The sequence below is a fragment of the Miniopterus schreibersii genome, assembly GCF_964146895.1.
Source record: "Miniopterus schreibersii genome assembly, chromosome: 4".
Classification (NCBI taxonomy): domain Eukaryota; kingdom Metazoa; phylum Chordata; class Mammalia; order Chiroptera; family Miniopteridae; genus Miniopterus; species Miniopterus schreibersii.
Genome location: NC_138105.1, coordinates 65,843,217 through 65,856,239, shown reverse-complemented (window position 1 = coordinate 65,856,239; position 13,023 = coordinate 65,843,217). Strand labels below are relative to the sequence as shown.

Sequence of the window (13,023 nt, the reverse complement as noted above, 5' to 3'; positions counted from 1 at the left end):
AACAAATTGGTTGCACAGATTGATTGCACACAGTCACCAAATAAGCCCAAATATCACCATGTTGCACGGGTGCTCGGGTCAACAGCCAACAGCCGGGCCTCAGGATCTTGCCCTCAGCGGAAGCCGTGTGGCATGTTTGACTTCCGAGGCGTGTTCGAAAACCGAAGCATTTCCTTCCGGGTTTATGGCGCTTTTAAACCGAAATGTTCATCAATGGAAACATTTGAAAACAGGTACCACTGTATGACCCCCCTTTTTTTAAATCCTCACCTGAGGATTTCCATTACTTTTCAGAGAGAGTGGAAGGGAGGAGTGAAAAACGTTGATGTGAGAGAGGCACGTTGGTTGGTTGCCTCCTCAAGGGCCCTGACTAGGGCTGGGGGCTGGGCCTGCAGCCCAGGAACATGCCCTTGGCGGGAATTGAACCCGAGGCCTTTCAGTTCACAGGCTGACACGCTAACCACTGAACCAAACCAGCCAGGGCCAAAACACAGCCTCTTTTCTGCTCACAACTCTTCTGGCATCAAGTGCGTGAATTTTCCACAGCAGTTTTCTATTTCTCTGCAGATACCAGCTGCTGTCCTGTAAGTTAGTCTTGACACTAATGACCCGGAATTAGTGCAGACCCTACAGTTTCAGGGCACAGGAATGCCACCACTTTAAACAGGTTCCAAGCCCAGTCCTCCTGTACCTTTGATCCATCAGGGTTCTCACAACCCCCTCCTCAAATTTGAGGATTTGCTAGGACAGTTCACAGAACTCAGGAAAAGACTTTACTTACCCATTTATTGTAAAGGACACACAGGGCTAGTTCTGGAAGGGTCCTGAGCACAGGCGCTTCTGTCCCAGTGGAACTGGGGTGCCCTGCACCACCTTCCTGGAATGTGGAAGCCCCCTGAGCCCCTTGATTTCATGTTTTTATGGAAGGTCCATCACTTCAGCACTGCTGGTTGGTGCAGGCAGGGTCCGGGGTGGGGTTAAAAGTTCCCCCTCATCTGGCTGGTGTTGCTCAGTGGTTGAGCATCAACCTATGATCCAGGAGATTGAGGTTTGATTCCCGGTCAGGGCACATGCCCGGGTTTCAGGCTCGATCCCCAGCAGGGGATGTGCAGGAGGCATCCGATCAATGACTCCCTCACTATTGATGTTTCTATCTATCCCTCTCATTTCCACTCTCTGAAATCAATAAAAATTTTAAAAATAAGAGTTTCCTTTTACTCATGGTTAGTTTACGGGCCTCAGCCCCATCCTCATTAGCCCAGCTCAGGTATAGTGGGAGGGGCGAATTAAGAAGCACAAAGGGACTCACCCTCATCACTCAGGAAATGACAGGGTTTTAGGAGCGCTGTGCCAGGAACCTGGACAAAGTTCAAATATACATTTCTTATTATCTCAGTGTCACCGGCACCCCATCTTCCTGGGAACTCCTCAGGAACCCTGCATTTGCCCAGCTTCTCTCCCCCCACTCTGGGACCCCGCAGTCCTCCTCTCCCCCTCTTCCCCTCCACTGTCTGTAGGGGAATCTAATCTCACCTGTGCTGAGTCGGGGCTCCCCTGAATTCCACACTCGAGGTCCAACTGCCCCTCCACATCTCCGTTTGATGTTGATGAAACGCCCCAAACCCAGTATGTCCTTACATTTCCTCATATTACTTCCGAAGTTGCTTCTCCCACAGGAAGTGGAAACTCTATCATTCTAGGTGCTCAGCCTAAAAACATTCAGGTGTGACCAATTTAAAACCTACCCTAGGTGCGCACACTTGCCTCCTCTCTTCTACCTCCACCCAGGTCCAGCCCCAGCATCGCCAACCTGGACCAGCTCAGTTCTCTCTGCCTCCATTGGCCACAGTCTGTCCTCCCCACAGCAGCCACCAGAGGGTGCCATTGAGCACCCGAGTCAGGTTTCTTCTCTGCCCACAGTCCTCCAGGGCTCCCACCTGCTGGGGATGGGGGGAAGCCCAAGTCCACCCCAAGGCCCACAAATCCCTGCACAACCTGCCCCATCCTCTCCCTGCCCTCACCTCCTCTCCTCCTTGCTCACTCTGCTCCAGCCACATGGGCCTCCTTACTGTTCCTCCAACATACCAGACACAGTCCAGCCTCAGGACCTTTGCACAGGCTGTTCTCTCTGCCTGGAACACTTTTCCCCCTGGTACCTCCATGGCTGGTTCCCTTCCTCCTCTGGGTCTCTGTTCACATGTCATCTCAGTATGGCATTAGCTACCCTGTTTTAAACTTTAACTCCCCTCCAAGCAGTACCAACCCCTTAGACCATGGTCTCTGCCCCTCCCCACCCCCAATACCACTCTTCATTTTTTTCTTTTTTTTAATCTTCACCCGAGGATATTTTCCCATTGCTTTTCAGAGAGAGTGGAAGAGGGTAGGGGAGGGAGAGAGAGAGAAACATCCATGTGAGAGAGACACATCGCCTGGTTGCCTCCCCCATGCGCCCCAACCAGGGCTAAGGATTGAACCTACAACCGAGGGAACCCTTCAGTCCTCAGGCCAACGCTCTAACCACTGAACCAAACCGGCCAGGGCCCATTCTTTATTTTTTAATCTAATACATATTTTAGCCTAAGGTTATGTTTTTTCAGTCCCTTTCCCCACTTTGAATGTCAGCTTCACGAGGGCAGGAGTTTTCCCGGGAGAGGGCAGAGCCCGCGCGAAGGCCCCGGGCGGAGATGCGCCGGCCCCGCAGGTGTGGCTGGCGCGGAGCCGGGAGGGCTCCCGGGCGGAGGCGATTACGGCTGCGATTCATCCAGGCAGATGGTGGCCCTAGGGAAGCCCGATCTGCTTACCCAAAGCCCCTTAATACTTCCGCTGCACGGGTCACCTCTGGGCCTCTGCTGCTCCAGTGGCCGCCATGCCCGGGCTGGTGGATGGGGCGGGGGCCGAGAGCTGGAGACAGGCCCCGCCGCTGTACAAGGAATACCGCCCGCCGCCGCTGGACGCCATCCGCCTGCCCAGGTACGCGCTGTACCTGCTGCTGGCCGCACTCCTGGTGGTGGCCGTGGCCTATGCCATTGTCGGGCATCTCATCAAGGACCTCGCCCATGACCTGGCTGGTGAGCCCCAACCCACCATCAGCCTGATGGGCTAGTGCTGGGCCCCGGAGGGGGTTGGTCTTGGGGCCTCTCCCAGTCAGGGAGGTTAGGAGGGTGGACAGGGGACTGGGGAGGCTGAGGGCCTCTATGGGTTCAGTGCAGGGGGTGGAGGGTGGGCAGGGCCCGGGGAGGCTCCTCACCAGCCTCTTGCCACAGACTGGGCCTTTGGCCCAAAGCCAGACCAGGAAGATGCCCCCCGGGAGCTGCGCCCAAGCCTGGAGGGTGAGGATCTGGAGGAGCTAGACCTGCAGCTGGCCCTGGCCTGGCGGGGTGACGACGACACTGGTGGGGGTGACGAGGGGGCCCCTGCAGTAGCCCTCGCCCGGGTCCCCCACTGCCCCTCCATCGCCTTCAAGGAACCACCCACTCAAAGCTCCTTCTGGAGGCTGGACTGAGCTGGGTACTGCCCTCGGACCCAACGCCTGGATGCCAGCTGCTTTGGAATTGTACTGACCAGACTTGCGCTCACCGAGTCCTTTCCCCACTGAGCTGCGCTCTTGGCAGAGAACATTCTCTTTCTTGGCTGGCAGGTTCTGGTGGGTGGACACTAACTGTTCCCACACTCCTGCTCCCCAGTCTCCCAGAGTTTAACCCCACCCAGCCTCCACCAAGCTGTTGGGAATCTGTAAAACAAGAATACCAAGAAGATTTTAAAAATAGTAATAGTTGCCAGCCCTTACCTAGTTGTTAGTATGTGCCTGCTATCGTGTTAAGTAAGCCCTTTCCATGTATTATCTCATTTAATCCTCTGAGGGGGACTTAGTGCCCCCATTTAACAGATGGGGAAACAGAAGCACACAGCCCAGAAATGACTTGGTTGGGGTTCTGCCCCCACTCGCTCTGCTGGGCTCCTCTACCTTCAAATATCCACACCCTCCACACCCTCCACACCTCATTCCCAGCTCTGCTGCTCTGCCGCTGGATCTTTCTCTGGCAGTCCTGACTTCCCAGTTAGCCTGAGAACTTGAGGACAACACCTGAGGCTTCCTTCCTTTCCAAGCTTTGCACAGGACAGGGCATACAGTAGGAGCTTCATATATGCCTGCTGGCTGGTTCAAGTGGGCCTCTTCTAGGGCTGGGTTGCCTGAGCAATGTCACCTGAGTGGCCCATCTGCACAATGGTTATAGTCAGACCTCAGGAAAGGAGGAGGCTCCAGGTATACAGAAGGTACTCTATAAATGCATGTGCAATGATGCTGGCATTCCCCAGCCCCCAGGAACCCTGCGGAGGTCTCACAGGCCTGAAGAAAAGCCAGCCCCCCACCCCCTGGCCTTCCTGCCATGTGCCTGGGCTGTGGCTGTCCTGTGGGTCCTCTTCCAGTCCAGCGGGGCCCCCTATCTAATCAACCCAGGGACCAAAGTTGACGGACAGGAGAGCCTGGAGCCTGAGTCATCAGCTCCCTAGGGTGCCCCGTTCTCTGGCCACACGGGAGTGGCTGGGCTTGGTACTGGGCACATCGCCCATCCCTGCCAGTTCAGATGCTCACCCTGTCAGTGACTGTGGGTCCCCAGGGGTTGGGGAGCCAGGATGAGACAGCATAAACTGGTGGTGAGGGAGACCTGAGGTCAAATCTGCACGACCTCTGTGCTCCTGGTCTCACTGAGCTATGAAATGGGGGTGGTAAATTTTGTGGGGTGTTCAGAGAAGGAAACAACCCATAAAAGCGCTGAGCCTAGGCCCAGAAAAGAAGGTTAGAGCCATCTCAGCCTCAGGGTGCCAGGCTCCCTGGGTTAATTGTTACACCAGGTCCAGACTCTGCCCTCCCAGGGGGAAGGGAGGGATGCCAACCAGGTAGGGTAAAGGAAGGGCCTGCCCTTGCCCCTGCCTCGGACCCACCTGCGCCTTATCAGGGGCTGGGCAGGGCCTCACAAGGCCAAAGAGGACTATGCTCATCTGAACGGCGCACTCCAGCTGCTGGCTCCTCCAAGGCCATGGAGACCCTGGGGACCCTGGAGACCCTTCTCGTGCTCATCGCCCTGCTCCTCTTGCCTGCTGAAGCACAGCAGGGTAGGGAGGTCCCACCTCTAGGGCCGTGGGGTGGGGAGGGGCTGTGGGGACGAGCTCACCATATCCCCTGAGAAGAGGGGGCAGGCAGAAGACGAAAGGCGTCGGGCCCTTCTTGGAGCTCACCTCCCCAGGCTGAGTCCCCAGCACCCTTCCCTTCTCTAAAACCCATCTGTGACACCCAGCGCCTTTCCAGGACCCCATCTGTCTAAGCAACCCTCGCTCCCTTCTCCCCTTCACCTTCGGCGGGGCCCTGCATTCCCCCACCTCTGAGTCCCACCTCCCCACACCTTCCAACAGCCACAGAACGTCGCCTGAAGCCGTGGCTGACGGGCCTGGCCGCTGTTGTGGGCTTCCTGTTCATAGTCTTCATCCTCATGCTGGTCAACCGCATCTGGTGTTCCAAAGGGAGGTGGGAGCCCCTCTCCCCACAGCCCCCCACAGCTGCCTGGCCCTTCCCCCTCCCCCTCCCCAAAATGCTGGGCACCCCCTCCCACTTCCTAACCCTCTCTGGTCCCTTCCCCATCTCCCCATTTCCCTGCTATTCCTTAGATCCCCATTGCACAGACCAGGATAGTCATGCAGCCCACCCCTCCTTGCTTCCTGGAGTTCATGATCCCCAACCCTGGGAAGACTGGGGTGAGGCTATCCCCATTTCCCATCCTTCACTCCCCTTCACCCCCGTCTCCATCTCTCCTAAAGCGCTGAGGACGAGGAATCCATGTTCAGAATGGAGACCAGCCTGTACCAGGACATGGACCTGAGGTACTGCCTGTGTGAGTGTGTGTAGACGTGTGAGTGGGTGTGGGTGTGTGTCAGGGGGTCTCTGTGAGCCCCCTCCTGGGGGAAGTGGGTGTGTACAAATTACCTCTTTTTGTCCTTGAACACCTCAAGCACGTTCCTGCCTCAGGGCCTTTGCACTTATTGTGGGTTCTAATTGGAACCCCTTTCCTCGTATCTTCTGGCTGATTCCTTCTTCAGTCCTTGCTCAGATGTCTTCTCCTCATAGAAGCCCATCCTGACCACGAGCTTTCCTGACACTGTGTCCCACAGCCATGAGGGCAGGACCAGGGACCAAAGGTTTGGGGACAGAAGTGCAGGAGCTGGGAGGAGACCAGCCTGGCTGAAAGATTCTCAGCTAAGCCCAAGATGTGCCATCCATCCATCCGTCCATCCATCCACCCACCCATCCTCCCACCCATCCACCTGTTCCTCCCACCCATCCACCTGTTCCTCCACGGGCAACTGAGCTTTAGTTTCTGCCTTTGTGAAGTGGAAACAGCAATGTTGCCTCATTAGGGTTGTTTTGAGGATTCAATGAAGATTCTTTCTTCTTTTTTTTGTAAAAAAATGTTTTTATTGATTTCAGAGAGAGGAAAGGAGAGGGAGAGAGAGAGAAACATCAGTGATGAGAGTCATTGATGGGCTGCCTCCTGCACGCCCCCTGCTGGCAATCGAGCCTGCAGCCCGGGCTTGTGCCCTGCCCGGGAATTGAACCTCCATCTCCTGGATCCTAGGTCGATGCTGCCCACTGAGCCACGCCCGGAGGGCTGAAGATATTTTGTGTAAAACACTCATCACAAGGCCTGCACAGGTACATTTCCATGAAATGGTAGGGACTCTGTTTCTTATTGTGGCCTGGGGCCTTTGTGTCTCTGCAGTAAAGAAGGCAAGAGGGAGAAGAGAGAGGAGGAGAAGGCCAAGAAGGAAGGAGAGAGCAACTTGGGGCTGGAACTGGAGGAGAAAGAGGAGCCCAGAGACCAGGAGAAAGCCAAGATCACGGCCATGTGAAGCTTGCCTGCCCGCCTCCTCCAGGCAGACCCCCAGAGATGCCTCTTCTGCACCCTATAACAAATGACCTGGACCTAAAACCACAGAAATACTACATCTGGGATGGGAACCCTGTGCCCGAATGAAGAGGCTTGGGACTTGCCTTACCCCCACCAGGAGGGCTCTTTGCACCTTGCATAGTCTCTATGCACCCTCCTTCCTGATTCGTCCTGTGTAGTGATTCTTCTTGCACTTGTTATGAGGACCCTCCCCCCCCATATCTCATGGCTCTCCCGCTTCTACCCACTGTCTGGTTTCTTTTCCCTCTGCCTGATACCTCTTGGTTAGACCCTCCTCCCTCAGGACCAATATGAGCTAGGGATTGCCTCTTGGGGACCTGCATTAAAGAATTGATCAGAGCCTTTCAGAAGTGCTCCTGTTGTGTCTTGGGACTATTTCCCCCTGAGAGGCAGCTTTTGGTTTTGGGGGCAATGCCCAGGCAGGAACGAAGATCAGGCTGCACTGATGCCCTGGGCAGAGTAAACACTTCCCTGCAATCTTGATTTTGCTGCCCTGAGCCCTGGACTTTGAGCCCCCAGGGCTGTCTCCCGGGAAATTCTTGCTTCCTCCTACCCCATGTTTGGGTCACGTAACTCTGTAATCCCATTTCTGAGAACTGGGTTTTGGATGGGGGCCTCAGGGCCCTGCATTTTCTTGGGCTGGAACAAGCATTTTCTCCTCCCAGTTTCCAGCCTTCCCTTTCTCACTTTCTCTGTGTCCTGGATGTTAGCTATTTCTTAATAAATATTCTTAATGAGGTCTTTGACAAAATGTGGCATTTGGAGCTCCGTCCTGGGGCCCATAGCACCCAGAAGGCTTCTAAGAACACTTCCAGGATTGCCCACCAGGTGGGCAGGAAAACCATAAAAAAACAAACAAAATAAATGCCCTAATAGATGCTCCCACTGAACACCTGGTATCTTTACCCTCTCTCTGTCTCCATCAATACCTAATTAGCCCCATTTCCCAGATGAAAATACTAAGGCTTTGAAAGACGTTAGCCACTGGGGCGGGTCTCCCTGGCTGTTTTGGCAGAGCCTGGACTGGAGCTCAGGCTGCCCAAAATATGGGTTTGTGGGCTGTGGCTAAGGTCAAATTTGGAGGTTCAGATCTTAGGAGCTAATGGTGGGGTTTGGGGTGGGGGGGTATTCTTTCCTCGCTGTGGTTCCTACCTGGGAGAACTGGTCCTCTGCAGTGCTATGTGTCCCTGGGGAAGGTGGCCTGACCTCTCTGAGTCTCAAGTCAGCTCTTTTGCAATATGAAGACAAGAGTTCTGACCATCAGTCTGAGGCTTGAAGGAGGCACTGGGGCATAAGGGCCATTGCAAGGTCTGGCACATAGTAGGTTCTCAGGAAATGAGTTCCCCACCTTTCCTGAGCCTTCCCCTCCCATGGCTCTGACTGTGGGGAGGGGGTCAGGGTGAACTTCAGGGAGACAGGGCACTGGGATACTCAGGACCCAGGGAAGGGGGCCCCATCTCCCATTTCCTTTGGCACTGGCCACACCCTGCCCTGGGCAGCCCACTTCCTCCTCCAGCCAAGGGTGCACCCCAGAACCTGCTGGACAGAAGCAAGGACAGACCAGGATGGACAGATTCTGGATGACCCCCAGCGACTCTCCCTTCAGGCAGCTCCGGTCCTGAGGCAGATTCAGGCCCAACCCTGCAAGGCCTTGCGGGGCAGGGAGGCGGAGGAAGGAGGGAATCCCAACCTGGCAGCCAGGCCGCTGACCCTGCGCTGCTCCTGCCCACAGTGGCCTAGAGGAAGGCGTGGCTGATGGGCCACACTGGCCTTTTCTTCCCCATCTTCATCCTCACTGTGGCCTATGCCACTTGGTAGAGCGAGTCTCATGACAGGTGGTCCCCACCCTCTCTGAGCCCCGCCCTCCCTTGCCCTCTCCCCTCTGAGCCCCTCTCCTCTCAGCCTCCTCCCAGGAGGCAATTGAGGGCACCAGGGGTAATTCTTTGATTCGGAATCCATGGGGGCCTCACATAACCTTGCTGACTTCCCTCCTGACTTCCTACCTGCCAAACAAGGTGGCTTCCTCACAGAGGACCCCATCCCTACATGTACTTCAAATGGACCTGCAGTCTTTATCACCCCGCCTGAGCCCATTCATTCACGCATCCACTTACCCACCCGTCCATGTATCCACCCTCTCGTCCAACCCTCTCCTTCCACCATCCATTACCCCTCCCTCCTCCCTCCACCCCTCATCATCCACCCGTCTGTCCAGCCCTCTGCCTGCCCACCCACCCATCACTCATCCATTCACCCACCCACTTACCTTCCCACCACGTGTCCACACACCCATCTGCCCAGCCATCACGCATCCGCTCACTCACCTATGCACACAGAAATGGGCCCACCCCTCATGTCTCTGCCCATCCACTCACACAGTTTTGAGATCAGGAAGCCAGAGGGGCCAGATTTGGGCTCATGTAGCTCAAGCCTGGGCCCCAGCACTTCCTTCCTCTTCAAACTGGGCAAATGTCCTCACCTGCCTGAGCCTCCGCTTCCTCTCTGGACAATGGAAACAACAAGGGTGCGGGACTCAGTTTCTGAGAGAACTGTAAGAGGCCTGGAACACTTAAGGCCTTACGAAATTGGGTTATCTGGTCCCTTCTTGTCTCCACAGCAGTGAAGAGGGAACAGGAGGCTGGGAGAAAGGAGAAGGAAGGAGTGGGCGACTGGGGGTTGGAGCTGAGGGAGAAAGGAGCCTCCAAACTATGCAAGGATGGCGAACCCCTCCTCATGAAGGCGTCCTGCTCAGCTCCACCAGGCAGCTCCCAGGGTTGACCCAATGCCTGTTCTGCACCCTGTAAGGAAAGACCTGGTTCTGGGGCCAGCAAAATGACTCCATCCGGGTGAAGTGTCCCTGAATGAAGAGGGCCCAGGACCCACCCAAAGTCCCTCCTGGAGGGCTCTTTGCATGTTCCCTGGGCGTTACACCCCCTCCCCAAGCTTGGTCTCCACCCAATAATTTTTCTCAAGCTTGGAGCATAACCCTGGACTAAGCTCTCCACATCCCCGAGTCCCCCACCATCTTATCTCTACCCAGTCTGCATTGCAGGGATATTTATTATCTACTGCCTGATTTATTTTCTTACCTCTGATTTCTGCTGCCCTTTGGATTTCATCAGAGAAGCCAGCTCTTCCTCCTCCCCTCCTACCTCCAAGACCTTTTGTGGCCCTGCTCCCAGTTCATAGGAATTACTTGGCTCCCAGCCCCTCTCCTAGCCTCCGTTTCCATCTCTGCCACATGGGAGCAGCCCAAGCCCCATTTTCACTGGCAAAAGGGAAGGTGGGGAGAAACTGTGTAAATGGTTCTGCCTGTCTTTGCATGACCCAGGGCAGAGCCAGCCCTCCTCCTGTAATCTTGCTTTTGCAGTTCCTGAATGTGAACTTTGAGCAGGCTCAGCACGGGAACTGTTTCCTAAGAGATGAGGGCCCCTCCCACCACATGCTGAGTTTCAGGGCCCTGCCTGGAAGCTGCGACACCCAGGAGCTGAGGTTTGAGGGTGCATGTCATCATCACCCCACTCTTCCTGGCCAGCACTCCTGGTGGCGGCTCCACGGAGAAAGAGCTGGAGTCCCAGCTTCCTTGTTGTGTGGTCCCAGTCAAGTGACTTAATCTCTCTGTGCCTAAGTGTCTTGCCCTGTTAAAGGGGAGGAAAATAACTAGACCCTTCATAAGTCTTCATGAGGACTAAGTGAAATGATGTCTACAAAACTCCTGAGCACAGAATCCAGAACCAAAAAGCTGGCCAATAAATGCCAGCTTTTTGTTAGGCTGAAATGGTGATGGTGGGGCAGGGTGCATGAGACTCCCCCCTCAGGCTAGGGGAATTCTGAAGGTCGGAGGGCGTGTTTTCTTCTTATTTTTAATCCTCACCCGAGGATATGCTTTACAGCTTTTAGAGAGAGAGGAAGGGGGAGAGAGAGGAACATCGATGTGAGAGAGAAACATCAACCAGTTGCCTCTCGGATGCATCCTGACCAGGGACTGCATGGGAAACCCAGGTATGTGCCCTGACCCGGGGATCCAACCAACGACCTTTCAGAAGACACTCCAACCAACTGAGCCACACTGGCCAGGGTCAGAGCCGGAGGGTGTGTTTTCTGACTACAGCTCTGGGAGCGCAGGAACTTTCTGCCTCCAGTCTCCTCTGTGCACAGTCTGGGGGTTCCCAGTGTGTGGGATGCTGGCGAGGGAGGGAAGGGAGAGGGAGGGCCTGTTTGGACTCCTCCCTTTCTGCAGGTGGCAGAACTTCCCCACTAGGGGGCATCTGGAAATTGGGGGGGGGGGGTGTTTTTTGCTTTGTTAAAAGCCTGCCTCCCTTTTATGGTATTTAATGGGGACCTAGGGATGGTAAAGAGCCTGCAGTGCTGAGACAGCCCCCAAAAGCCAATAACTGCTTCATCCTAGGGGCCAACGGCTGAAAAACCTGAGGCATTACTTGAGATTAAAGGCCAGAATGAGTTTCCCAGTCCAACCCCGCTGAGACCCCCAACCCAACTGAGTCCCCTCTGGCTGAGCTCAACCCCAGATTAGCCCCCCCCTAAAGAAACTCCTGCTAGTGCCCCCATTTCCTGCTGTGGGGAGGGGCTGGACTTGGGGATGGGGACAGAGGTGGGAGAGGCTGCTTGCTGACCTCTCCACCGAGAACCTGGTCTCTGGGTCCAGGTCCTCAGACTGCCCACAAGGGGGTGCCAGAACCTCACTGCTGAGGGCAGGAGAACCGCTGCATCCTAGGACTGGAGAGGGTTGGAGACAACAGGGTACAGCTGGGAAGAGCCTGGACCCAGAGCTCACTGAAACCTACCATCTAAAGCAGGTCTCTGCCCCTCGGCATTGCTGAAATTTGGGGTTGAATCGTCCTCTGTAGTGGGCTGTCCTGGGCACTGTGGGGTGCTGAGCAGAAGCCTGGCCTCCACCCATTCAATGCCGGTAGCTTCCCCCAGTTAAAACCACAGATGTTCCCATTGTGATATGTCCCCTGGGACATCTAATCTAAAGGTCTCAGGACACCTGCCAGCTCACTCAAAGTGTTGGGGTCCTTGTTTCCTGTGGTCACCCGTCTTGCCCCTTCAGCTTCTTCCCTGGCACAGAACACAGAACAGTCTGCACTGAACACAGAAAGGACCAAAGACAGCCAGAACGAGTCGAAGCGTAGCTTGTTTAATTTTTATACATTTTTTCTTTTTTTGCCTTTTATTGAATCTTTTATGGAACCCCTCTTTTTCTTTTTTTTTTTTTTTCTTTTTTTGCATAGGGAAACAAACAAAATAACAGCCAGAGTCACTTTCTGTAAATGGTACTTAGGCGCGTCTGCGAAAACCAAAATGACTGCGTAATATACAAGGTTATGATTGGAGCATGGTGTGAAGGAGCAGGGTGGGTGAGCCAGGGGAGGGAGAAGGCAAGGCCGAGGTCTGCTCACATGTCACCTCGTCCCCCATCCGGTCCCCACACTGGGGAGGGGGAGGGGCAGACCCAGCCAGAACCTCTCCCCCATGAGCACGGGGTGTGTGTGTGGGTGTGTGTGTGTTATCCGGTATGTGTGGCAAGCAGAAAGCAAGAAACAGAGTAAACTATCCTGGTAATATCAGTAAAATACAAAATGAGAAAAAAAACCTCAAAAAAATATCTTGGAGAGAAAAAGAAAATGAACAGCAACACCACCAAAAATTTTAAGGAGGGAAAGAGGGAAAGAGGGAAAGAGGGAAAGAAGGAAAGAAGGAAGGAAGGAAGGAAGGAAGGAAGGAAGGAAGGAAGGAAGGAAGGAAGGAAGGAAGGGAGGGAGGGAGGGAGGGAGGGAGGGAAATTCAGGGAAAAATGGGTCTCTCTCCCTCCTCCCTGTGCCCCCCCCATGCTGTGCGCTCTGTCCCTTGCTTGGACACTGCTTGTCCTTCCCCAACGTGGGGTCCTAGGGGGTGGGAGGGCAGGAAGCTGGGGGCAAGGGCCGGGACCCCTGGACTTGAAGGGGCTTTGGTTTTGGGGGGCCTGGCTGGGACCCAAGATAGGAGGCTCAACAGAAGTGTCGATGCATCTTGGGAGTGGGCTTTGGGATTCCCAACT

General features: G+C 55.0%; 2 protein-coding genes across 2 annotated transcripts; both read left to right on the top strand.

Annotated features, from left to right (window-relative positions):
* Nucleotides 1–2,769: 2,769 nt before the first annotated feature.
* SMIM44 (small integral membrane protein 44) lies at nucleotides 2,770–3,502 on the top strand (the record flags this gene model as incomplete). The annotated part of the gene is given in 4 exon segments (XM_081135151.1): nucleotides 2,770–2,788; nucleotides 2,791–2,850; nucleotides 2,853–3,068; nucleotides 3,264–3,502. Coding segments are annotated over 4 exon segments (534 nt in total).
* A 1,369-nt stretch (nucleotides 3,503–4,871) lies between these two features.
* SMIM24 (small integral membrane protein 24) lies at nucleotides 4,872–7,849 on the top strand. Its single transcript, XM_081135542.1, has 4 exons — nucleotides 4,872–5,115; nucleotides 5,413–5,524; nucleotides 5,815–5,877; nucleotides 6,774–7,849. The coding sequence occupies exons 1-4, from the start codon at nucleotides 5,040–5,042 to the stop codon at nucleotides 6,901–6,903; spliced, it is 381 nt and encodes a 126-aa protein (XP_080991668.1). The 5' UTR covers nucleotides 4,872–5,039; the 3' UTR covers nucleotides 6,904–7,849.
* Nucleotides 7,850–13,023: the final 5,174 nt, after the last annotated feature.